This window comes from Macaca thibetana, chromosome 3, assembly GCF_024542745.1.
Source record: "Macaca thibetana thibetana isolate TM-01 chromosome 3, ASM2454274v1, whole genome shotgun sequence".
NCBI lineage: Eukaryota > Metazoa > Chordata > Mammalia > Primates > Cercopithecidae > Macaca > Macaca thibetana.
Window position 1 is genome coordinate 140,112,575 of NC_065580.1, and position 25,711 is coordinate 140,138,285.

The 25,711-nt window shown below is 51.0% G+C and overlaps 2 protein-coding genes across 5 annotated transcripts in view; both read right to left on the reverse strand.

Moving 5' to 3' along the window:
• Nucleotides 1-25,711, reverse strand: part of AP1S1 (adaptor related protein complex 1 subunit sigma 1) — a 339,237-nt gene that overhangs the window by 52,340 nt on the left and 261,186 nt on the right. The window contains exon 1 of one of the 4 annotated variants that reach the window (XM_050783898.1): nucleotides 11,735-11,738. The exons of the other annotated variants lie outside the window; for them this stretch is intronic. The gene's annotated coding sequence lies outside the window, so the exon portion shown is untranslated. Of the gene's footprint in view, nucleotides 1-11,734; nucleotides 11,739-25,711 lie in introns of those variants that run through there. 4 annotated transcript variants of the gene reach the window in all.
• Nucleotides 15,421-20,641, reverse strand: TRIM56 (tripartite motif containing 56). Its single transcript, XM_050783683.1, has 3 exons — nucleotides 20,479-20,641; nucleotides 18,882-19,035; nucleotides 15,421-18,729 (listed from the first exon to the last, which is right to left on the reverse strand). The coding sequence occupies exon 3, from the start codon at nucleotides 18,726-18,728 to the stop codon at nucleotides 16,461-16,463; it is 2,268 nt and encodes a 755-aa protein (XP_050639640.1). The 5' UTR covers nucleotide 18,729; nucleotides 18,882-19,035; nucleotides 20,479-20,641; the 3' UTR covers nucleotides 15,421-16,460.

Here is a 25,711-nt window from a genome sequence, read left to right on the forward strand (position 1 = left end):
GTGACTCACATTTGTAATCCCAGCACATTGGGAGGGTGAGGAGTGCGGATCACCTGAGGTCAGGAGTTCGAGACCAGCCTGGCCAACATGGTGAAGCCCCATCTCTACTAAAAATACAAAAATCAGCCAGGCATGGTGGTGCACGCCTGTAATCCCAGCTACTTAGGAGGCTGAGGTGGGAGAATTGCTTGAACCAGGGAGGCGGAGGCTGCAGTGAGCTGAGATCACACCACTGCAGTCCAGCCTAGACGACAGAGCAAGACCCCATCTTAAATCAAACAAACAAAAGCAAAAAAAGCCAAAAACGAACAAACAGAATATTGCACTTAGCAAGGCATGATCCTTGGGTCCGACAGTGAAGTGCTCCAAAGTGAACATGGCCTTCTGAGAACTTAATTAGGAAGAAACTCAGTTTAGGAGAGGATATTAGCCTTCTAGAAATTACCTTAGGCGACTGTCTGTCTGCAAATGTTCCAAATCCAATTAAGGAGACCTGGGAGGAACCTCAGAGGAGCCGATGCAATTGTTTGATGGCAACTTAGAGAAGCAACAGCATCGCTGTCTGTCTGAAGGAAAATGCCAATTTGAGGAGGGTGTTCTGCAGGCTTTAGAAAGGGGGGAATCCAGAGAGAGCATGCTTGGTGCTGGATCTCCAATTGTTCAGAAGAGTTGGTGTCCTGTCCCAAAAATGTCACTGCCCAGGACATGGGACAGATGTGTCCCCAAGTGGTGAGGATGTCTCTGATCATCATGGCTAGACTACAGCAGTCATTAGGATCATCCAACACCCTGCCCTGGCCTTGTTTTATTGTTTTATTTATTTTTATTTGAGACAGAGACTTGCTCTGTTGCCCAGGCTGGAGTGCAGTGGCACAAGCTCAGCTCACTGCAACCTCCACCTCTCAGGTTCGAGTGATTCTCCTGTCTCAGCCTCCTGAATAGCTGGGATTACAGGTGAGTGCCACCATGCCTGGCTAATTTTTGTATTTTTAGTAGAGATGGGGTTTCACCATGTTAGCTAGGCTGGTCTTGAACTCCTGACCTCAGGTGATCCGTCCACCTTGGCCTCCCAAAGTGCTGGGATTACAGGCATAAGCCACTGTGCCTGGCCTATTTTTTTAAATTAAGAGACAGTCTTGCTCTGTCATCCAGGCTTTAGTGCAGAGATGCCATCATAGCTCACTACAGCCTCAAACTTTCAGACTCAAACGGTCCTCTCACCTTAGCCTCCTGAGTAGCTGGGACAATAGGCACGCGCCACCATGCCTTGTTAATTTTTAAATATTTTGTAGAGACAGGCCAGGCTCAGTGGCTCATGCCTATAATCCCAACACTTTTGAGAGGCCAAGGAGGGTGGATCATTTAAAGTCAGAAGTTTGAGACCAATCTGGCCAACATGGTGAAATCCCATCTCTACTAAAAATACAAAAATTAGCCGGGTGTGGTGGTGGGCGCCTGTAATCTCAGCTCTTCAGAAGGCTGAGGCAAGAGAATGGCTTGAACCTGGGAGGCAGAGGTTGCAGTGACCCTAGATTTCGCCACTGCACTCCAGCCTGGGTAACAGAGCGAGACCGTGTCTCAAAAAAGAAAAAAAGTATGTTGTAGAGACAGGGTCTCATTATGTGGCCCAGGCTGGTCTTGAACTCCTGGGCTCAAGTGATCCTCCCGCCTCAACCTCCTGAGTAGCTGGAATTACAGGCACAAGTCACTGCCACCTGGTTTGTTTATGCTATTAATCTCATTTATTCCAGGAACCCCATGGCATGTCTTACTGTGATCATTTTACAGATGAAGAACAGAGGTTCAGAGAGGCTAAGTAACCTATGCAGAGGTCACCCAGTTAGTGAGTGGTGGAGCTGCGTTAAGCTCTCCTTGCCCTGAATCCCTGTCTTGGAAAGGCAGAGGGACCCAAGGTGGAGAGGATGCACCTTCTGTCTGAGGACAGGGGCTTCTGGAGGGAGGTTGGGCAGGACATAGAGGTGCTCGTGGAGGGCTCTGCCCCTCGCCTATGCCCAGCATTTGCCGGTGAGAGACAGACTTGGCAGCTGTGGTCCTCAGATGAGGACTAAATGATAAGAAATGGAGGGAAATTCCAGTCTTGATCCTTTGATGACGCAGGAGCTGGTCTGGTGCCCTGTCTGGGTACACCCTGACAGATCACAGAGATACACCCCCTTCCCCATCTAAACACCAAGGAGGCCGGGCTTGGTGGTTCACACCTGTAATCCCAGCACTTTGGGAGACTGAGGTGGGTGGATCCCCTGAGGTCAGGAGTTTGAGATCAGCCTGGGCAGCATGGCAAAATCTTGTCTCTACTAAAAATACAAAGATTAGTCAGGCATGCTGGCAGAGGCCTGTAGTCCCAGCTACTCAGGAGGCTGAGGCAGGAGAATCACTTGAACCCGGGAGGTGGAGGTTGCCTTGAGCCGAGATCGCACCACTGCACTCCAGCCTGGGCAACACAGCGAGATCCTATCTCAAAAAATAGACAAACATAAAAAAAAAAACCCACCAAAGAGGAGGGCCTTCCCCGGCCAAGTGCAGGACCCCTACAGGAGACACCAGGGGCTCTCTCGACAGGCTCTCCCATGGGTGGAGACACCCGCGCGTGTCTTCCTGAGGGGAGGAGGATCTGCATCCTGCCGCCTGTTGCTGATATTCAAGCGTCTCCATTCTTTTCTCCAGGGATCACATGGCAGCAAACAGTGGGGGAGAGATCAAAGCCCACGTGGCCGGCCTGGGACAACTTTGTCAGCCTTGGCGAAGGCTGCACATGAGGGCTTCCGGGGAAGCCACACCCCACTTAATCTGGCCAATTTTTGGTTTGTTTTTGTATTGTTTCTTTTTTTTTTTTTTGAGACAGAGTCTCACTCTGCTGCCCAGGCTGGAGTGCAGTGGCGCGATCTCAGTTTGCTGCAACCTCCACCTCCCGGTTCAAGCGATTCTCGAGCCTCAGCCTCCCGAGTAGCAGAGATTACAGGTATGTGCCACTGGGCCTGGCTAATTTTTGTATTTTTAGTAGAAATGGGGTTTCACGGCCGGGCGCGGTGGCTCAAGCCTGTAATCCCAGCACTTTGGGAGGCCGAGGCGGGTGGATCACGAGGTCAGGAGATCGAGACCATCCTGGCTAACATGGTGAAACCCCGTCTCTACTAAAAATACAAAAAACTAGCCGGGCGTGGTGGCGGGCGCCTGTAGTCCCAGCTACTCGGAGGCTGAGGCAGGAGAATGGCGTGAACCTGGGAGGTGGAGCTTGCAGTGAGCCGAGATCGCGCCACTGCACTCCAGCCTGGGTGACACAGCGCGAGACTCTGTCTCAAAAAAAAAAAAAAAAAAAAAAAAAGAAATGGGGTTTCACCATGTTGGCCAGGTTGGTCCTGACCTCAGGTGATCCACCCCCTTGTGGCATCCCAAAGTGCTGGGATTACAGCATAAGCCACAGTGCCCAGCCTAATTTTTGTATTTTTAGTAGAGATGACGTTTTGCCATGTTGACCAGGGTGGTCCTGAACTCCTGACCTCAAATGATCCGCCCGCCTCAGCCTCCCAAAGTGCTGGGATTACAAGCGTGGGCCACCGCACCCGACCTCTGTTCACATTTCTGCTGTCTGGAGCTGAGCTTGTAGGGACAGCTCTGCGCACCCCAAAACCCCACTGCTCCAAGACACACTTTCTTCTGAAGACCAGTTCTGCAGGTGGAGGGCAGGGGGTGCCAGGTCCGGGAGCCTCGGGCCAGCTTGAACCCACACCCACTCTCCTTCCACCTCACCTGCCTGGTCCTACGCTGCCCCTGTGTCTCTGTGAACTCCCTGTTTTCCTGCCAGAAAGAAATCTTAGCTGAGGGGAAACTGTACCTCTGGGCAGAGATATATTTTGTGGGATGGAATGAGGTCACACGTGAAGTTGGTGGGCAGGGAGATAGAGAAAAACACTGGGAAGATGAAGTGGGGTGTGGCATTCCTGAAAAGTCTCTTGTGCAGACCCCCAGGGTGTGGTGAAGTTAACTGGTGACCTTGTTGCATAATCTCTCTAGCCTCACCTTCCTCATGGTTTTTTTGTTTGTTTGTTTTTGAGATGGAGTCTCGGAGTCTCACTCTGTCACCAGGCTGGAGTGCAGTGGTGCGATCTCAGTTCACTGCAACCTCCACCTCCCGGGTTCAAGCAATTCTCCTGCCTCAGCCTCCTGAGTAGCTGGGATTACAAGCATCTGCCACCACGTCTGGCTAATTTTTTTGGTATTTTTAGTAGAGACAGGATTTCACCATACTGGCTAGGCTGGTATTGAACTCCTGACCTTGTGATCCTCCCACCTTGGCCTCCTAAAGTGCTGGGTTTACAGGCGTGAACCACCGCACCTGCCTGTTTCTTTGTTTTTGAGACAGGGTCTAGCTCTGTAGCCCAGCGTGGAGTGCAGTGGTGTAGTCATGGCTCGCCGCAGCCTCAACCTCCCAGACTCAGATGATCCTCCCAATTCGGCCTCCCAAGTAGCTGAAACTACAGGTACACGCCACAACATCTGGCTAAGTTTTTGTATTTTTTGTGGAGATGGGATTTCGCCGTGTTGCCCAGGCTGGTCTCAAACTCCTGGGCTCAGGCGATACACTGGCTTCTGCCTCCCAAAGTGCTGAGATTATAGGCATGAGCCAACACATCTAGCTACCTTCCTCATCTTTAATACGAGGATGGTCAGGAGCAGTGGCTCACACCTGTAATCCCAGCACTTTCGGAGGCTGAGGCAGGTGGATCACTTGAGGCAAGAGTTCCAGAGCAGCCTGGCCAACATGGTGAAATCCCATCTCTACCAAAAATACAAAAATTAGCCGGGCATGGTGGCACATGCCTATAATCCCAGCTACTTGGAAGGCTGGGGCAGGAGAATCGCTTGAACCCAGGAGATGGAGGTTGCAGTGAGCCGAGATCACACTACTACACTCTAGCCTGGGCGAAAGAGCGAAACGCCATCTCAAAAATAAATAAATAAATAAATAAATAATAAATAAAATGGGGATGGGAGTGATACCCCCCCACATAGAATTGCTGAGAGAACTAAAAGAGAATCCATGTGGTGTGCACGGCAGGCAGAAAGGCGCCTGGCTGGGAGGAAATGTACACTGCATCCCACTATTGTTCCTGCATGCATTCACTCATTCACGCATTCAGCATGCACTATAGTTCAGGCACTATTCCAGACCTATCAGTGAACAAAACACAGTCCCCCGTCCTCATGGGGCTTGCATTCTACAGGGGTTGAAAATCAGTAACAATAAGCAGAATACATAATGAAAGGGTAGAGTATGTTAGAAAGTTAGAGAGATATGGAAAAATAAAAAGCCCAGCAGGGAGGGGTTATTATCTTTCTGTTTGTTTTGTTTCGAGACAGGGTCTCGCTCTGTTGCCCAGGCTGGAGTGCAGTGGTGCAATCTCAGTTTACTGCAACCTCCACCTCCTAGAATCAAGTGATCCTCCTGCTCTCAGCCTCCCAAGTAGCTGGGATTACAAGTGCACACAACCACACCCAGCTAATTTTTAAACTTTTTGTAGAGATGGTGTCTCGCTATACTGCTCAGGTTGGTCTCGAACTCCTGGGTTCAAGTGATCCTCCTTCCTTGGCCTCACAAAGCTCTGGGATGACAGGCATGAGCCCCTGCGCTTGAATAACTTCATTCTTACTCATGCCTCCCTTCCAAGGAAAGGAATAATATAATAAATCTCTTTTGCAGAAGGGCCTCACCCCCTCAATAGAGTTGCTGCCTGCCCTGGAGGGTATATGCGATCTGAATTAAAATGACTAGGTTTTAGCATACATTCACTCACTTGTTATTTCAACCAACAGATATCTCCAAATTACCTGATTATGGAGTGCCCACTATGAATTAGAAGCCCTTGTCCCCCTGAAGGGTTTTGTAGGCAGAGAAAGAGCTGCATGTGATTTAAGTTAGACAGTGAGGCCGGTTGTGGTGGCTCATGCCTGTAATCCCAGCACTCTGGAAGGCTGAGACGGGCGGATCACTAGAGGTCAGGAGTTCGAGACCAGCCTGGCCAACATAGTGAAACCCTGTCTCTACTAAAAATAGAAAAAATAGCTGGGCTTGGTGGTGTAAGCCTGTAATCCCAGCTACTCGGGGGGCTGAGGCAGGAGAATCACTTGGACCCGGGAGACAGAGGTTGCAGTGAGCTGAGATTATACTACTGCATTCCAGCCTGGGTGACAGAGACTCTGTCTCAAAAAAAACAAAAAAAAGTTAGACGGTGATCAGAGCTGACAGGCATGACAGGCAGGCACTGCTGAAGGGGGTGAGGTCTGTGTGTGCGCCTCACTCTGCCGCCTCGTGCCGCCGGCCTCTCTCTAGACTCAGGGGTCTGCTGCACCTTGGCTTGCTTTGGCTGTTTTCTTCTAATAAGTGGATGGACTATCCCTAACCTACGATCACGGGAGGCAACATAGATACGGCTATTTCCAAGTGTGAAGAGATGTTTTCTGAGCTGGTCCCTGAGCAAAAATATCAAGCCCCGAGAGACCCATTCCCCAGCCCCCAGGAGCAGGGAGGGACGCTGTGGCCATCTGCCCAGCCATGTACCCAGCCTGCGCCATCTCCCTCCTTCTCCTCTTCTCCGGTCTGGGCTTCGTTGCTGTCCTTGGGAGGCCAACCTAACCCACCGAAACAGTGAAGAGGAGGGAGGAGCAGAGTCTCTTGTTGCAGATACTGCTGCTCACCAAGGCTGTGGGGAGCAAAAGTGACCCCTGCATTTCTGGGGCTGTGACTGCACCAGTGCAAAGGAGGAGAGATCAGGTCTGAGGGAGGAGGCTTGGCCACATGGCTAAGAACCCGAGGCCCGTGTGTGTCCGACCGCAGAGGCAGATGCTCCGCCTTGGGGTTAGGAGCTGGGAACAGGCCGTTCTCCCTACAGTCACTGCTCACATGGACCACAGTGATCTCTCCTGCCACCGGCCCCCTCAGCTGCTGACTCATGCTCCCCAGGGTTGGCAGAGGCGCCGGTCCAACTGGCTGAGTCATCAGAGGATGAATTGCAGAATTCTTATTCAGGCTGTCACCGGCAGCCGAGGGCCCTGCTCCCCCGCCAAGTCATTCAAAGCATTCCCTCCCCCCTTGTCATTGCGACTCTGTCTCAGTCTCTGTCTTGGGGGCCTTGAACAGGATGCCAGCAGGGTGCTTTTGACTTAGGTCAAAATTCCAGACCTCTCCTAATAGGGACAGGGGCCTGGTTTATTAGCACGGGGCAGCATCTCAGATCTTTTTTGTTTGTTTATTTGAGACAGAGTTTCGCTGTTGTTACCCATGCTGGAGTGCAATGGTGCGATCTCGACTCACTGCAACCTCTGCCTCCCGGGTTCAAGTGATTCTTCTGCCTCAGCCTCCCGAGTAGCTGGGATTACAGGCATGCGACACCACACCTGGCTAATTTTGTATTTTTAGTAGAGACGGGGTTTCACTACGTTGCTCAGGCTGGTCTTGAACTCCCAACCTCAGGTGATCCACCCGCTTCAGCCTCCCAAAGTGCTGGGATTACAGGCATGAGCCACTGTGCCCGGCTTAGCATCTCAGATCTTATTTCATTCACTCACTCATCTTATAAATGAGAAAACAGAGATACAGATAGGCTCGAGTGACTCGGCCAGGATTCGAGCTGCTTGAGAAGGCAGAGAACTGGGCATCGGATGCTAAGAAGGGCAGCTTTGGAGTCAGACAATTCTCAGTCTAAATCGAAATCGACTTATCCTAAGCAAGCCTCACCAAGCCTCGGTTGGTTTTCTCATCTGTAACAGAATGTGAAGGCTTCCGGGAGTTAATGGATAGGTAGCAGGCGGCGGCAAGATCTCAGCCACTGCTATTGGATCTCCTGTATTTGATGGGGAGGCCAGAGGCTGAGATCATTCCTCTTCCTCTTTGGGAAAACTTGGAGGGGAGAGGAAGAAGCCTTTTTTGGGGGCTCTTGGATACCAGGTTAGGGGAGTGGGTTTGGCCAGTAGGCAGATGTTCCTAGAAACCCCGCCCCTGCAGGGAGGACCCCAAATGCCATAGGCTGGAAAGTACCCACAGATGCAGCCAGATGCGACAGCTCAGGCCTGTAATCCCAGTGCTTTGAGAGGCCGAGGTGGGCGGATCGCTTGAGCCCAGGAGTTTGAGAGCAGCCTGACCAACATGACGAAACCCCATCTCTACAAAAAAATACAAAAATTAGCTGGGTGTGGTGGCAGGCGCCTGTAATCCCAGCTACTCGGGGGACTGAGGCAGGAGAATCACTTGAACCTGGGAGGCAGAGGCTGCGGTGAGCCGAGATCGCACCACTGCCCTCCAGCCTGGGTGACAAAGTGAGACCCTGTCTCAAAAAACAAAATAAAAAAAGTGGGCCAGGCGCGGTGGCTCATGCCTGTAATCCCAGCACTTTGGGAGGCCAAGGCGGGCAGATCACAAGGTCAGGAGTTCAAGACCAGCCTGGCTAATATGGTGAAACCTTGTCTCTACTAAAAATACCAAAATTAGCAGGGCGTGGTGGTGGGTGCCTGTAATCCCAGCTACTCGGGAGACTGAGGCAGGAGAATTGCTTGAACCCAGGAGGCGGAGGTTGCAGTGAACTGAGATTGCGCCATTGCACTCCAGTCATCCATCATCTCTGGATGACAGAGACTCCATCTCAAAAAAAAAAAAAAAAAATCAATTAAAAAAATAAAAAAGGGAAGGTATCCACAGATGCTTGTTTGGCTCCCCCAAACCAAAAAACAGACAAAGCCCCATGTGGTGGGCACAGCCACCATGACCCGGGTCCCTCATGCACATCCTGCACATCACACCTGCATGTGCCCAGGCGGAGCCCTGCACGGGTCAGCACGGGCCAGATCACCTGCTGGTTCCCACCCAGGTTGGCATGATTCTGCAATGTCCCCAAGGAATCTGTGTGGCCACCCTGGGAGCTACCTTCCACTGGGTGGCGTTGATGACCTGATTTCCTTCACTATCTGGGCCTGGGTGTTAAAGGCTCCCCGTATCCAGCCGGGCGCGGTGGCTCACACCTGAAATCCCAGCACTTTGGGAGGCTGAGGCGGGCAGATCACCTGAGGTCAGGAGTTCGAGACCAGCCCGGGCAACATGGTGAAACCCCGTCTCTACCAAAAATACAAAAATTACTGGGCGTGTTGGCACACACCTATAATCACAGCTACTTGAGAGGTTGAGGCAGGAGAATCGCTTGAACCTGGGAGGTGGAGGTTGTAGTGAGCCCAGATCGCGCCACTGCACTTCAGCCTGGCCGACAAGAGCGAAACTGTCTCAAAAAAAAGTTTTCCTGTATCCATAAACCCTTCTGAGAAACGGTTGCAATTTTTCAAAAGAACTTTATTAAGAAACAGAGGAAAGATACAAAATTCCCATCTGAGAAAGTTTCCCATTTTTTCAAAAGAACTTTATTAAGAAACACAGGAAAGATACAAAATCCATAACCAAAGGAATTGAAGAGTTTATAGCACACTGGGTTTACCCCATGGCAATGTAGAGAAATGGGCTGGGCTGGTGCTCTGTCACTAGGCACCGAAGCCCTGATTCCTCATCTTCAACCCAGTATCTCTTGGTTGCTAAGCCAACCAGTTCCAACTTTCTCTGGAGACAAGTCAGGTTGCCCACCCAAATCTCCTTCCTAATCTCTTTATACACAGGCCCTCTTCTATCTGGTCCCTAATATTTCTCACCCAGCACCTCAGGTGAGATCGTGTCTGATGTCGCTGTACTTTGTACACTGCTCCAATCACAGGAGTCTGCCGTTTCTAGAAAATCTATTTTGGCTCCTGTCCTGATCCATTTCATAAACTGCATTCACAATCCAGTTGGGTAGTCTAATTTCGCTTCTTCCTGTCAAGTTACCTACTTTCCCAAGTCTGCATCTGAACTTGGTCTTTCTCCCGCTAATAACGTCTCCCCGGGTACTCTGTCTGGCAGTTCTTTACCCCAGCTCATCCAAGACTTTCTCCCCAGTACAGAAGTCTGCACCCCTTTCCAGTCTCCCACTTAATTTATGGGATAGCCCTAGTTCTCTGCTTACCTTTCAAGGAGAGATAATCGGAGACCTTGATCTTGGCACTTAACTGTCCAACCCTGCCCAGCTCAGGTCACCAACCTCATCAATTTCCTTGCAAAACTTTTGACTTCTGCCTTGGACTTTCGCCCCTTAGAATTTTATGCAGATTTAGAATATGGCATTGCTTTATAGATACCGTAATAATAAGGCTATAAGAGAAGGAGAGTTACTCCCTTTCTAAATGATGTTTTCTCTAGACTCTCAAAAGATTGGGCTACTCTTTCCATTTTTCACTTTTCCTAAATGTCTACGGTTATGGGTCCTTAACTAATACGGTCTGATTCTTAGCTGGCTTTTAGGAATGGCATTACATTTCAGCAAGCTGGTCGTTGGTCCCTTCTATTCCTGAAGTCACTGTTGTGACTTCAGATATGGTTTCTTCAAGTAACTGCTGGAAAGCAAAACAAAATGGTCTCCTCTAAAGGAGAAGCTGATTTGCAGGAAGCTCTACTCCGGTGTTCCAGAGCTTTCACCACACAACGCATGTACCTAACATCCTCATACACGCTTATGCTGATGGAGGGGTACCAGGTGGGTACAAGTCAGTCGAACCTTTTCCTAACTGATACCTTGGATTTGAGCTTTATGGTGTCCAAAATACTTCTCTACATTTCTCATGCAGTCCTCACAGCAGCTCTGTGAAGTGGGCATGTGGATGTCATCATCCCAATGTTACTGATGTACAAACTGAGGCTCAGAGAGGTTAAGGAACTAGACCAAGATCACACAGCTGTTTAGTGCAGAGCCAGCATTCAACTCAGGTCTCTGCTCCCTCATTCTCTTCCCATTTCTTGGCACCAAGAATATGAAAGAGGTTTTCTACTTCCCTCCTCTCCACCCAAACAGGATTTTCTTTTCACTGGTCCATCCATGCACAACCTAGTCAGTTCCGAACAGGAAAAGGAACAATCTATCAAGTTAATTGTCACAATCCCAGGTGTGGTGCAGTGGGCTGGGGTGAAACATTTTGCTGTATCTTTCATGATGTTCCTGATTTCTCTCTTTCTCTCTCTCTTTTTTCTCTTTTTGAGACAGGGTCTTACTCTCTTGCCCAGCCTGGAGTGCAGTGGTACGATCTCAGCTCACTGCAACCTCTGCCTCCTGGGTTCAAGCGATTCTCCCACCTCAGCCTCCCGAGTAGCTGGGATTACAGGCATGCACCACCACACCTGGCTAATTTTTGTATTTTTAGTAGAGATGGGGTTTCACCATGTTGGCCAGGCTGATCTTGAACTCCTGACCTCAGGTCGTCCACCCACCTCAGCCTCCCTAAGTGCTGGGATTACAAGCGTGTTCCTGGTCTCTTTGCATCTGCGATATAACTAGGAACTCTGCTTTAGTCCTAAGCAGGGCTTTCTATCAGGTCCCCAGGCCACCCAATTACAGTGTTGGAGATTTTACCTCCAGATTATGCTCAAGGCAGCACTTCCCATCCATGTTTCTCATTTTTCCAGTGTCCTCGGCTGCTCCCACCCCCTCACCTCTTTACGAAGAAAACTTAGTATTTCCCTCCATCTTACAATGCCCTGTGGATTCTTACAGCTTCCTCAGAAGCCACTTCGCGTCCCCATCTCTAGGGCACCTGTGGGACTATCTTCTTGCAGCCAGGTGACGCTTCATTTCTGAAGGTCTCTATTCCTGTTGTGCCCCCTGGGTGGGCCACGTGGCTAGAATCATTTCACCAGGCAGGACCGCTGCCCATGGCTCCCATGCAACTCCGGAGAGCTGCTGTTTCCACCCCAAGGTGTGCGATCCCCTACAGTACACAGTTCCCGGTTACCCCCTCCACATGCACAGAAGCGGGACATCTCGACCTCATCTCTCCCTTTTTTTTTTTTTTTTTTTTCCCGTTAGGAAATCAGGTTTCGCTCTGTGACTCAGGTTGGAGTGCAGTGGCATAATCGGAGCTCACTGCAGCCTTGAACTCCTGGGCTTGAGCAATTTCCCACCTCAGCCTCCCGAGCAGTTGGGACTACGGGTGCATGCCACTACCTCTGGCTAATTTTAAAATTTTTTTTGTAGAGATGGGGTCTTGCTGTTGCCCAGCCTGGTCTTGAACTCCTGACCTCAAGCCATCCTCCAGCCTTGGCCACGCAAAGTGCTGAGATAAGAGGAGAGACTACTGCACCTGGCCCAGTCTTATCTTTGTTGTTTTTTTTTTTTGACGCGGAGCCCAGCCTTGGGAGGCAGATGCTGAACCATGTCCACAGTGCCCCCTACTGGAGATTCCCCACAAGCCGAGGTTTTGGAGGTGGGAAAGCTTTGGAAAGAGTTGTACCATTGTCTCATCCCTTTCTAGATATTAATTCACTTCACAGACATTCACTGAGCACCTACTATGAGCTATGAGCTATCACAGTGCTGGCTCTGCAGACAGAGCTGCAATGAAGACAGACGCCGTTCCCCGCGCCCCCCTCTCCCCGACACCCCCACATGTAGCTGATCCCTATTCTAGTTGGTCTCCTAGAAATTCCACTTGGTTTCCAGTTGGTCTGAGTTATTTGGTGAACTCAATAAAACTTCCAGACACTCTAAGATAATTCGATCACCTGGCAGGGGGGACCTGACCTTTGCAAACCTTCCCAGAGCGGTTCCTTGGTCTGCCACCTTGCCCCAATGGCCCTGCCTCCTGGCTGAGAACCAGCCAGCTGGGATCCTCCTCCCTGGCTCCTGCCCCTTCTCTCATAGGACAATCTCATTTGTTCTGACACCTTCATTCTCAAACCCAGTAGTTATTGAGTATCACTTATCAACGTGTATTTCCTTGAAGCAAATATTCAAGCATGTATGTTATGTAATGGATAATAAAAACTGAAGTAGAAAGCTACACGTATGGATAATAGCACAAAATAACGAAAAACAAAACAAAAAACCCCAATCTCCCATATCAATGACTATTTACAAATTTCAAACCTATTTCTACTCAGTAATTATTCAGATGGATGTTTCCCTCGTTACTATCACTATTTGATCATAATTCCTGATTCTCCGTTTTTGAGGATTATGACTGTATCACATAACTATTTCTTCTCAATAGTTTTCATAGTTGTCAAACATAAAGGCTCATTCCTCTAATAAACCACAATCTAGTTAGCTGTCACCCCGCAGCTGAACAGTTTCCAGTTCTTGACTGTAATATAGAGAGCAGCCTCAAATGTCTGTATGCAAATAGTTTTTCTCTTACATTACTTTCCCGGAATGTATTCCCCAAAGTGAGACAACCTATTCTTATAATCATTTTTGTCATTCTTGCAAAGTCTTGCCAAATTATTCTCCAGGAAGCATCATTTTTATAGTGCCAGGAGTCTATTTCTCCACAAAATATTTTTAACATTTATTTTTGACCAATGCAAGTGCATTTAATTATTAATTTTTTATTTTTTTGAGATGGAGTCTCACTGTGACACCCAGGCTGGAGTGCAACGGCGCGATCTTGGCTCACTGCAACCTCTGCCTCCCGCGTTCAAGCGATTCTCCTGCCTCAGCCTCCCCAGTAGCTGGGACTACAGGCATGTGCCACCACGCCTGGCTAATTTTTGTATTTTTAGTAGAGACGGGGTTTCACTGTAGTGGCCAGGCTGGTCTCGAACTCCCGACCTCAGGTGATCCACCCACCTCAGCCTCCCAAAGTGCTGGGATTACAGGCGTGAGCCACTGCGTCAGGCCTTTTTTTTTCCTTTTTATTTATTTATTTATTTATTTATTTATTTTTGAGACGGAGTCTTGCTCTGTCGCCCAGGCTGGAGTGCAGTGGCGCGATCTCGGCTCACTGCAAGCTCTACCTCCCGGGTTCACGCCATTCTCCCGCCTCAGCCTCCGAGTAGCTGGGACTACAGGCGCCCGCCACCACGCCCGGCTAGTTTTTTGTATTTTTAGTAGAGACGGGGTTTCACCATGTTAGCCAGGATGGTCTCGATCTCCTGACCTCGTGATCCACCCGCCTCGGCCTCCCAAAGTGCTGGGATTACAGGCTTGAGCCACTGCGCCCGGCCTCCTTTTTAAAATTATTATTTTTCATTTTACTAATCCCTGCCTGCATACATTTCCTCCAGGGTGCAGAGCTTACATCGTTCTTTGACCAAATACTGTTCTAGTCACCGCATGTATTACAGACCAAGCTTATCCTCGTCAAATCAAATCTACACGGTTTTCCCAGCTTCTTGGTTTTCTTTCTCTCTTTCTCTCTCTCTCTTTCTTCTTCTTCTTCTTCTTCTTTTTTTTTTTTTTTTTGAGACTGAGTTTCATTCTTGTTACCCAGGCTGGGGTGCAATGGTGCGATCTCAGCTCACTGCAACCTCTGCTTCCTAGGTTCAAATCATTCTCCTGCCTCAGCCTCCCAAGTAGCTGGGATTACAGGCACCTGCTCCCACGCCTAGCTAATTTTTGTATTTTTAGTAGAGATGGGGTTTCTCCACGTTGGCCAGGCTGGTCTCGAACTCCTGACCTCGGGTGATCCACCCACCCCAGCCTCCCAGAGTTCTGGGATTACAGGCATGAGCCACTGCACCTGGCCCTTGGTTTTCTTATAATTTCATTATTCTTTGCTGTGCCTACCTTTGTAATTTTTAGATAATTGAATGTGTCCGCCCGGACTTTGATGATGTCCCCCACTGTTTCAATAAACAAGAAATGGTTCTCCCAGAAAGGGATTTTGTTTTCCCTCTACCTATGCCCTGCGCGTTCCATCTGGACTTGTCCAAAATCCCTCTGCTTCCCACGGATGCCCCACTGTCCATAGTCCCCACATTAAGACCCCCTTCTGCCATCTCTCAGCACCCCCTGGCTAAAAACGTTCTCCAAACCTACTTGCCTCCTCAATTCCACCACTGCCACCACTCATGAAAAGGTCTGGTGGTCACAGCCCACCTCCGACAGGTTCCTCCCTTCTGGTTTGATGCCTCTATCCATCGCAGCCCTACTGCACCTTCCAGGTTTTCTTGGCACCCCCAAGTTCCCCTTGGCCTGCAGGGTTTAGCTGTTTCCCCAGCAATAGCGGCCCACAGAGGACAACTTCCTTCACCCCCTAGTTCAGCCGAGTGAAGGCCAACACATCTCAAAAGGAATTTTGCTGGAAAATGAGGAGAAGGCAACACACAGACTCCGGGAAAAGGAAAGGCACCGAAACAGAAGCGTTGGAGCCTAGAGATTTTTCTATCCTGTGTACCTCTTCCCTCGTACTGGCTCCGCGGCTGCGTGGAGGGCTCCCCTGCTCTGATACTCAGAACTTGTTTTTAATTTTTTTTCATTTTTTTTCACACTTGATCTTAGCTGAGAAGTGATGGATAACCTGCTTTTTCTGTGTGTGTGTGTGTGTGTGTGTGTGTGTGTGTTTGAGACAGGGTCTGGAATGCAGCGGTGTGATCATAACTTACTGCAGCCTCAAACTCCTGGGCTCAAGGGATCCTCCCACCTCAGCCTCCTGAGTAACTAGGTTGACAGGCATACGCTACTACACGCAGCTAATTTTTAATCTTTTGTAGAGATGGGGTCTCACTATGTTGCCCAGGCTGGTCTCAAACTCCTGGCCTCAAGCAATCCTGCTGCCACAGCCTCCCAAAGTGCTAGGATTATAGGCATGAGCCACTGCGCCTGGCAGAGTCTGTTTTTTTTTTTTTTTAATTTTTTAATATTTAATCTTAGCCAAAGGCTGAGAAGCGATGGAGAACGTGGATTTTTGGACATTAATTCTGCTGGGTTTGGTTTTCCAGTAGCCTATTCTCTTCGCAGCCTTTCAGCTTAACACCTCTTTGGCCCCAGCTGCTGTCTGCACTTGCAGCCCTCCTGTAAGCCCACCCTGTACTGCCACTGGTGGATGCCGTGGTTACAGGAGCTTCCTGCCTGTGGCTGGCAGAAGAGGCCATTTACTGTCCATTTGAAATCTCAGGCCTCCTCTGACTCTGTAGGACCCTGTGCCAGTCCGAGGGGGGCCAAGGTCTCAGCTCTGTTCCACAATGCACATGCCTGACCCACCCTGGGCCCTTATTTGCCCCAAGACTCTCCCTCAGCTACTCTATCAGGAATGGTTTTGAAGAATGCAAATCAGGACAGGCTCACAAACCTCAGAAACCTAAACTATATAGCAGCGGTGGTGGTGGCAGCAGCCACCCACACAAAGCGAGAGGCAGGTGAACCCCCAGCATCCCCCACCACCCACCACCACCTCCTCTGCTTCTTAGAGTTACGGTCACGCCACCACCCTTGGTCCCTATTCTCACACACTAGAAGACGGGTTAGCAGCTTGGCACTCCATGTTGCGAAGTTGCCAACCCCTGCCCTTCAGGAAAATGTCCTCGGCCGCCACCTCCCACAGACAGCTCTGCCTCCTTCCTGCCCTCTTCCTCCCCACTCCCTCCCACCCTAGTCATAGCCCCTTTAACTGTCCGGAGAACGGACCCGAAAGACATGGATGGTCCCGTTACTGAGGGACACAACCAGGTACCTGCCATCCACCATGGTGGTAACCCGGGGCTTTTCCAGGCCGTGGTAGGCTGTCAGGAAGTCTCCAAGGAGGGACCCCTTCGGGTCCAGGATCACCACCTTGTTGACTTCTCGAAGGGTCAGGAAGATGTAGCCCTTCTTATCCACAGACACAGAGCCCGGCTGGCAGCCATGCAGGCCTGGCCCCTTGTACTCCCCAACCACCTGGCCCAGCCCATCACAGATTACCACACTATTCTGCTGCCAATCCGACCCCACGAAATGCCCCTGGGGGCTGGTGGTCAGAAACACCAGTGCCCGCAGGCCCCGGCTGGCCTTGCCTCCAGGAATGAACCGGGTGGCCAGGCTGCCTTCCATATTGTACACCTCCACGTGGCCCGCCACGCTGACAGCCACACGGTCCCCGCTTGGCAGTGCCGCCACCGCGTGGCTGGCCTGGGAGAGGCTCAGGGCCCGGCGCCACTGCACCTCGCCATCGGGGCTGATGAGATAGAGCCGTGCACCAGCGGAGAAGGCCACGGCGCTCTGCAGGGCAGCCACGCTGCAAGGGGAGCAGCCCTCAGGGACCGGCACGGTGCCCTTGTAGTCGCCGTTGAGGGAGAAGCATTTCAGCGCCCGATTCTGCTCATCCGCCACCAGGATCTCCCGGGGGCCGAAGGGACACAGTCCAGTGATCCGGGGGGACCGCTTGTCCCCAGGCATCCGCGTGGGGAAACTGCAGGAAAAGATGGGTCTGGGGAGGAGGCCAGAGCCGTCCAGGTTCGGGCCCAGTGCTGGGCTGGGCTCTCGGGAAATTGACTTGAGCCTGCCTTTGAACTTTTTCTTCTTGTTTGGTCTGCCACCCCTGTGGGGCTGGGGTCCTCCATCCTCGTGGGGTATCTGGGCCCTGTCCTCCTCCAAGGTCTGGACTCCATCTTCTCGGGTTGTCTGGGCTTTTTCCTCTTTGGGGGTCTGGGCTCCATCTCTGGCCTGGGGTTGGACCCCACCCTGTCTCTCCGTCTTCGGTGCATCCTCTCTCCTGCTCTGGCTCTCCTCACCTCCCTGGGTACCAGCTCCGTCTTTCCCACCATCCTTCTGGGGCTGCTGCTCCTCAAAGGACAGCTGAAGCAGGTGGCAGTTCTTGTCCAGCAGCCCAGGATGGAGCTCCAGCTGCGGGAGCAGGCAGGGGGCCGGCCCCGGTGCCCAGGGGCAGCCCTGCAGCTGCCGGAGCCGCTGCGCAATTGCCCCTTCCAGGGAGAGAATCTCAGCCTCTCGCCCCAGGCTGAGTACCCGGCGGGCGAAGGCGGCTGCCGCCCTGGCCACCTGCTCACGGCCCTCGAGCTCTGCCAGCCTCCCCCGAGCAGCCTCTTCAGCAGCCTCCACGTGGGCTCGTAGCTGCCCCAGCACCTCCTGCTTCTGGGCCAGCAGGGCCCGGAGGACGCCCTCTGCCGCCTCCTCTACCTGTGTCCCCACCCGGGCTGCCTGCTCCCGCAGCCGGGCCAGCGCCTCCTTCTCCACCCTCCGCGCCGCCTCCAGCTCCACCAGGTTACTGTCCACACCTGCCAGCAGCTCCTCCAGGCCCGGCCTCCGGGCACGCACAGCCTCAGCCAGAGGTAGGCAGGGGTGGTCCAGGTGGGGGTCTAGGCGGCACTCTCTGCACAGCAACTGTGAGCAGGGCTGGCACAGGAAGCGCAGTGCCTCCCCGGGGTGCTGGGGACACTGGGCCGCCTGGCGCTCCCGGGCCTCCTCATCATACCATCCCGCCCTGTAGCCCACCAGGTCCACCACGCGGTGGGTGTGGGTCTGGCGGGTGCAGCGGTGCCCGTCGGCACAGGCCTGGCACAAGTCGTCGGCACAGTCCAGGCACCGGGCCGTGGCCGGCCCCCCGGCGCTGGTGCCACCCACCAGGGGACACAGGGCACAGGCTGGCTTCCCGGCACGCAGGTCTCCACAGGCTCGAGCCTTCACCAGGTCCAGCAGCCCATTGACGAAGAAGTTGGTCTTGAAGGCGGCCACACCCTCAGGTGGCACGGGCACGGTCTCGCGACATTCGGGGCAGCGGATGCGGCTGCCATCGGCCAGCTGGCCCAGGCAGTCCTGGCAGTAGGTATGCAGGCAGGGCAGTGTCTTGGGTGCCTGCAGCTGCTCCAGGCAGATTTTACAGGCCAGAAAGTCGCTGCTCAAGGCCTCTAGGAGGGAGGGCGAGGACCCGTGGGAAACCATGCTGCAGGTAGAGGCATCAGGATCAGAGTTGAGAACGCACCTTCACCAGCTCACCATCTAGCTTCTACCCCGACCCCCCACCGTCCTCAAGCCCCACGGGATCCCCAGGGCTAGGGGCTGACCCAATGGCCGGGAAGGAACCTAAGGTCTCACCTGAATGGCCAGGAACTTCCTTCTAGTCTTCTGAGGACTTGGGCCACTTGCTCTTGAGCGAAGGAAAGGCCCTCCTCCCTCTTCTCCTCTTCCTCCACTTCCGTGTGTACATCCAGCAAACGTAAAAATGTCAATGCTACTTGTTGGATCAGACCTGCGAGAAATGACAAGACCAGGAGTCCCTGGCCTTAGCTAATGATCGAATCCTCAGCGTCCCCAGTTCACAGGCCTTGTGGCAAACGTGGTGCAAGCCCTCCTGTGTGCACAGGTACCGGGGTCCTGCTGTATGGGGTGCCAGGGTGCGAGGGGCAGGCAGTAAGGACACAGATGGGGATGCCAGTGGGCAGAGATGCCTAGGTCCTGCCAGTTAGGATAGGATCTTGCAGTAGTTTAGGGGGCTTTAGTCCTCCAAGCCCCATACACCTGCCTTCGTTTTATTTTATTTTATTTTACTTTTTAGCAATAGGGTCACCCTCTGTCACCCAGGCTGGAGTGCAGTGGTGCGATCATAGTTCACTGCAGCCTCAAGCTCCTAGACTCAAGTCTCTCGAGTAGTTGGGAGTACAGGCATGTGCCACCACACCCAGCCTTTTTTTTTTTTTTTTTTTTTTTTTTTTTTGAGACAGAGTCTCACTCTGTTGCCCAGGCTGGAGTGCAGTTGTGCGATCTTGGCTCACTGCAACCTCCACCTGCCAGGTTCAAGTGATTCTCCTGTCTCAGCCTCCCAAGTAGCTGTGATTACAGGTGCGCACCATCATGCCTGGCTAATTTTTGTATGTTTAGTAGAAACAGAGTTTTGCTCTATTGGCCAGGCTGGTCTTGAACTCCTGACCTCAGGTGATCCGCCCTCCTCGGTCTCCCAAAGTGCTGGGATTATAGGCATGAGTCACCATGCCCAGGCACCCAGGCCATTTTTTTAAAATTACCACTTTTTGTAGAGCTGGAGTCTTGCTATGTTGCCCAGGCTGGTCTCCAACTCCTGGCCTTAGGTGATCCTCCCGTCTAGGCCTCCCCAAAGCATTAGGATTATAGGCATGAACTACCGTGCCCACCTGGCCACACACCTGTCTTCTGCTAGACCTGGGGCAGTGTCATGGGTGGTGAAGGCCCCACTTCCTGCATTCAACAGTTTCTAAAGCGGATTCTGGAGCGGGCAGAAAAAAGGCCTAGGGGAAGGGCCGGCCCCCTTCCCGCTGCTGGCTCACCCTTGGCCTTGGCTTATCTCCTGGAGTTCTGTTCTTTTAGCTTTTCCTGCTGAACGCATTCCAGAAACCTCTGGAGGGAGGGAGTCCTGAGCTCCTGGCACAGTGGCTGAGACCTACTTGTTGGGCAGACTTGGTGGAATGTCCGCTTTTCTGGGGCCGGGAGGAGACCTCAGAGAGTGGGACGGGGTCTTTCTTGCGGGGACCTGTGGCCACGGAGCGGGAGGGAGGCGGGTGCAGTTTTCCGCCTGCCCTCTCCTCCTGCCTTCCGGGTGCCTCTTCCCCTCCGCGCTCCCCTCCCTTCCTCCTCCTCCTCCCGTGCTCTCTATCCCCTCCCCTCCCCCTACTCCCTCCGCTCAGTCCTTCCTATAGCTGTGCCGCCCCCAACCCCTTACCTAGCCAGAGCGGATCTTGGCCTCTAGGATGGCGAGGGGGCCTGGGGCCTGGAGGCCGCTGTTGCTGGGTGCCTGAAAAAGAAACAAAACTGAAACTAATTGTACTTGTGGTGCAACTTCCGTCCCAGCCGGGGACACACCGACTCGCCTCGCACAGCCTCAGGCCCCGCCTTCCTCCCCACCCGGCCCTGTCCTCTCCCTCGGAGGCCCCCACCCCAGCAGTGGGCAGGATTGGGCTGGAGTCCACCAGCTAGGTCTGTCTGTCAGTCCAGCCTCAGGGCTAAGTGTGTGTATGTCATAAACGGAACTACCTGAGGGCAGGTTCTCTGAGCAGAGGGTGGAGGGTCACAGGGTTTATTTGTGGGAAGAAATGAGGGCTCATCCATGATTCAGAGACCAGGGTAACTAGACAGCAGGGCCCCAGGCAGGGTCTGCAGCTTTGCTAACACCCCTGGCAGGCAGGTGCCTGCAAAGCCTCATTTCATAAACCTTTGCTGAGCTGTAGGAGAGGTTGTGGGGGATCGGATAAGAAGCCTCAAGCTGAGGGAACAGCACAGGCTTCCTGGAGGAGGCATCAATGAGATGAGTTTAAAGAAGGCAGGAGGATCTCTTGAGCCCAGGAGTTCAAGACCAGCCTGGGCAATATGGTGAGACCCAGTCTCCACAAAAAATTAAAAAACTAGCCGTGCATGGTAGCACATACCTGTAGTCTCAGATACTCAGGAGGCTGAAGCAGGAGGATCACTTGAGCCCAGGAGGTCGAGGCTGCAGTGAGCCATGATGGTGCCACTGCACTCCAGCCTGGAGGACAGAGCAAGACCCTGTCTAAAAAATAAAACAGGCCAGGCGCAGTGGCTCAAGCCTGTAATCCCAGCACTTTGGGAGGCCGAGATGGGCGCATCACGAGGTCAGGAGATCGAGACCATCCTGGCTAATACAGTGAAACCCTGTCTCTACTAAAAAATACAAAAAACTAGCCAGTTGAGGTGGCGGGCGCCTGTAGTCCCAGCTACTCAGGAGGCTGAGGCAGGAGAATGGCATAAACCCGGGAGGCAGAGCTTGCAGTGAGCTGAGATCCAGCCACTGCACTCCAGCCTGGCAGACAGAGCGAGACTCCGTCTCAAAAAAAATAAATAAATCAATAAATAAAACAATAAAACAATAAGAGAGCATAGAGGGCTGGAGAACACTGAGAAGAATGTTCCCATTCCAGGTACTGGGAACAAAAAGGGTGCATATCCGTTTAGGATGATGTGTGTGGAGAGGATACGAGAGTGTTGGTGAGAAGCCTGCATTTTATTAAAAAAGACAAAAGAATCATTGCAGGAGATTTCCCTCAACATTTCATGAAAAAATAGTTCGTATTTTGAGACGAAGCCTCACTCTGTCACCCAGGCTGGAGTACAGTGGCGTGATCTCAACTCACAGCAACCTCCGCCTCCTGGGTTCAAGCGATTCTCCTGCCTCAGCCTCCCAAGTAGCTGGGATTACAGGCAACCACCACCACGCCCGGCTCATTTTTGTATTTTTAATAGAGATGGGATTTTACTATGCTGGCCAGGCTGGTCTTGAACTTCTGACCTCAAGTGATCCACCCGCCTTGGCTTCACAAAGTGCTGGGATTACAGGTGGGAGCAACCATGCCCAGCCCCATTTTATGAAAAATTCAAAGCACAAAGAAGTTAAAAGGGCCAGGTGCGGTGGCTCACGCCTGTAATCCCAGCACTTTGGGAGGCCAAGGCGGGCAGATCATGAGGTCAGGAGATTGAGACCATCCTGGCTAACACAGTGAAACCCCGTCTCTACTAAAAATACAAAAAAAAAGAAAAGAAAAAAAATTAGCCTGGCCTGGTGGCGGGCGCCTGTAATCCCAGCTACTCAGGAGTCTGAGGCAGGAGAATGGCATGAACCCGGGAGGCGGAGCTTGCAGTGAGCTGAGATCGCGCCATTGCACTCCAGCCTGGGTGACGGAGTGAGACTCCCTCTCAAAAAAAAAAAAAAAAAGAAGAACTTGAAAGAATTGCAGTGAGCACCCATATCTCCACAATTTCTGTTCTACAATTATCATTTTAGCATAGTTAATTAATTACATACATATGTATATTTGTTCCTTTTTATCCACATGGCGGAATTTAGGTAGGAAAGTGAACCTGTGAGAGCTCACTCTGGCAGCAGTGGAGAGGACAGAAGGGAGCCTGACCTCAGGGTCTGGGTGAAAGGTCTCCAGGGGCTGAGACATAGATGCCACAGAGGTAGGTGGAAATCCAAAAGAGAGAGGGTCACAGAGGCCACAGCGGGAAATGCTGCACTTCTGGAAGGACGAGGGGTTCGGCACTGTTGAATGCTGCTGACCAGACGGGCAACCAAGGTGAGGACAGAGAAATAGGCGGGGCACAGTGGCTCACACCTGTAATCCCAGCGCTTTGGGAGGATCACTTGAGGCCAGGAGCTCGGGACTAGCCTAGTCAACATGGTAAAACCTTGTCTCTACTAAAACTAAAAAATAAAAATAAAAAACCAAACTTAGCCAGGCATGGTGACAGGCACCTGTAATCTTAGCTACTTAGGAGGCTGAGGCAGGAGAACCGCTTAAACCTGGGAGGCAGAGGTTGCAGTGAGCCTAGATTGCGCCATTGCACTCCTGGGCAACAGAGTGAGACTCTATCTCAAAATATATATTAGCTGCCTGGTGGCTCCCAGCTGAAGTCCCAGCTATTCAGGAGGCTGAAGCAGGAGGTTCACTTGAGCCCAGGAATTCAAGGTTGCATGCACCATGATCATGCCCCTGCACTCCAGCCTGGGTGACAGATCAAGACTATCTCTAAAAAAAAAAAAATTAAAAATTAAAATTAAAATTAAATTCCATGTTGTGAATCTCGTAAGGTCTTAATATAATGGTCAAGGAAGGCCATTATAAGGCTTCCAGTAGGGAAGTTTGGACTTTGTCCTATAGGTATTGGAGGGGGTGGCCAGCACAGACATTTGTTTGTTTGTGTTTTGTTTGTTTGTTTGTTTGTAGAGATGGGGTCTTTCTATGTTGCCTAGGCTAGTCCTGGGATTATAGGCATGGGCTACTAAGCCCGGCCCCCAGCAGAGGTTTTTAATCCTAAATTATAATATGGATACTTTAAAACACTCATATCATCCTTTTAATGCAATTAACTATTTCTTTCCCGTGTATATGCCCTTTGGTCTCTGTCCGTATTTTACATAATTATATTTTTAGGGTACATATACTTTTTGTCTATAAAACTTAGCACTATACTAACCGGTAAACAAAATTATGAGGCCAGGTGTGGTGGCCCATGCTTGTAATCCCAGCACTTTGGGAGGCCAAGGTGGGAGGATTGCTTGAGTTCAGGAGTTGGAGACCAGCCTGGGTGACGTACTGAGACCCCCTGTCTCTGCTGGAAAAATAAAAAATTAGAAAGAGGGTACATGTTCTCAGGATCTCCCAGGGCTGTGTCACAAGTCATTAAAAAAAAAAAATAATGTGCCTGTAGTTCCAGCTACTTGGGAGGCTGAGGTGGGAGGATTGCTTGAGCCCCAGAGTTCAAGACCAGCCTGGGTAACATTGAGGCAGAAATTTAAAAATAATAGTAATAATAAGTACTGCATTCATTCACTCCAAGAAAAGTAAAAGCCAAGGCCCAGAATGTGGGAAGGTAAGTGTTAAAAAGAGGAACAAATTTTCCTCTGCCTAACAAGCTCACTTCCAGGACAGTTAAAAGATAACACTGTTGGAGAAGTTGAAACCAAAGGAATGGGCTCCAGACAGCCTCCCTCTAAAGCAAAGGTGAAGAAAAAAAAAAAAAAAAAAGGACAAATGTCTGTATTCAGCCAGTTCTTGTTTTTTCTTTTGATGCAGTTATAAGGCCACCAGCTATGCCAGGCCACGAGTTATGCCAAGTCATCAGTTATGCTATAGATTATGTGACCTGTCATTATATGATTAACTGTCTTTGTTTTGCTTCTCCAAGTTTGCTTATAATAATCCTGCTCAGTCTTTGCTCAAGGCTCAGCTTTTTGGATGTGAATCCACTGAGCCAGTGCACACTTTAAAAAAAATATCCTCTTGTATTCACCCATACTGGTCTCTGTAGTCCTCTGTATCCCACAACAACACAGAGAGATCTCATCTCTAAAACACAAACAGGACAGGCCGTGGCTCACGCCTGTAATTCCAGCACTTTGGGAGGCCGAGGTGGGCAGATCACCTGAGGTTGGGAGTTCGAGACCACCCTGGCCAACATGGCAAAACCTCATCTCTACTAAAAATACAAAAATTAGCTGGGTGTGGTGGCACGCTCCTATAATCCCAGCTACTTGGGAGGCTGAGACAGGAGAATCACTTGAACCCAGGAGGCAGAGGTTACAGTGAGTCAAGGTCGCACCACTGCACTCCAGCCTGAGCACCAGAGTGAAACTCTGTCTCAAATAATAATAATAGTAATAATAATAATATTAATAACAACAAACAAAATTATGGGAGGCTATTGTGTGGACTGAATTCCTGCATTAGACTCCTGCCAACCAGACCAAACCAAAATGGAGTCACTCATGCTAAATGCCACATCATCAAACCGAGAGTTTGAGGAAGCAGATAGATTCCCAAACAGACCAGTTTTTCTTGAAGACAAGGGATTCCAGTCGACTTGAGTGAACATAATAAGGAAGTCCCTGCTGCTTTAACCTTCCAAAAAAGCAATGTAAAGTAACCTAAGGTTAACCAATTAGCTTGTTTTTCTATTCTTCTGTTTCCTTGTTCCTTCCTTACAAAACTCACTGTTCTGCAGTTACAGTGTGAGATGTCAGCTTATTTCGTAGAATGGTAGGTGGCTCCCTTCATGAATGGCGCAAGCCCACTAGATATATAACTAGAATTGTTGTAATGTTGTCATTTGACAAAATATTTTCTTTTCTTTTTCTTTCTCTCTCTCTCTCTTTTTTTTTTTTTTTTTTTTTTTTTCTGACAAGGTCTTGCTCTGTTGCCCAAGCTGGAGTGCAGTGGCTCGATCTCAGTTCACTGCAACCTTCTCCTCCCAGGCTCATACAATTCTCCTGCCTCAGCCTTCTGGGTAGCTGGGACTACAGGCACATGCCATCATGCCCAGCTCATTTTTGTATTTTTTTGTAGAGATATTAAAAATTTTTTTTCGCCATATTGGCCAGGCTGGTCTCAAAGTGCTGAGCTCAGGTGATCTGCCTGCCTCATCCTCCCAAAGTGCTAGGA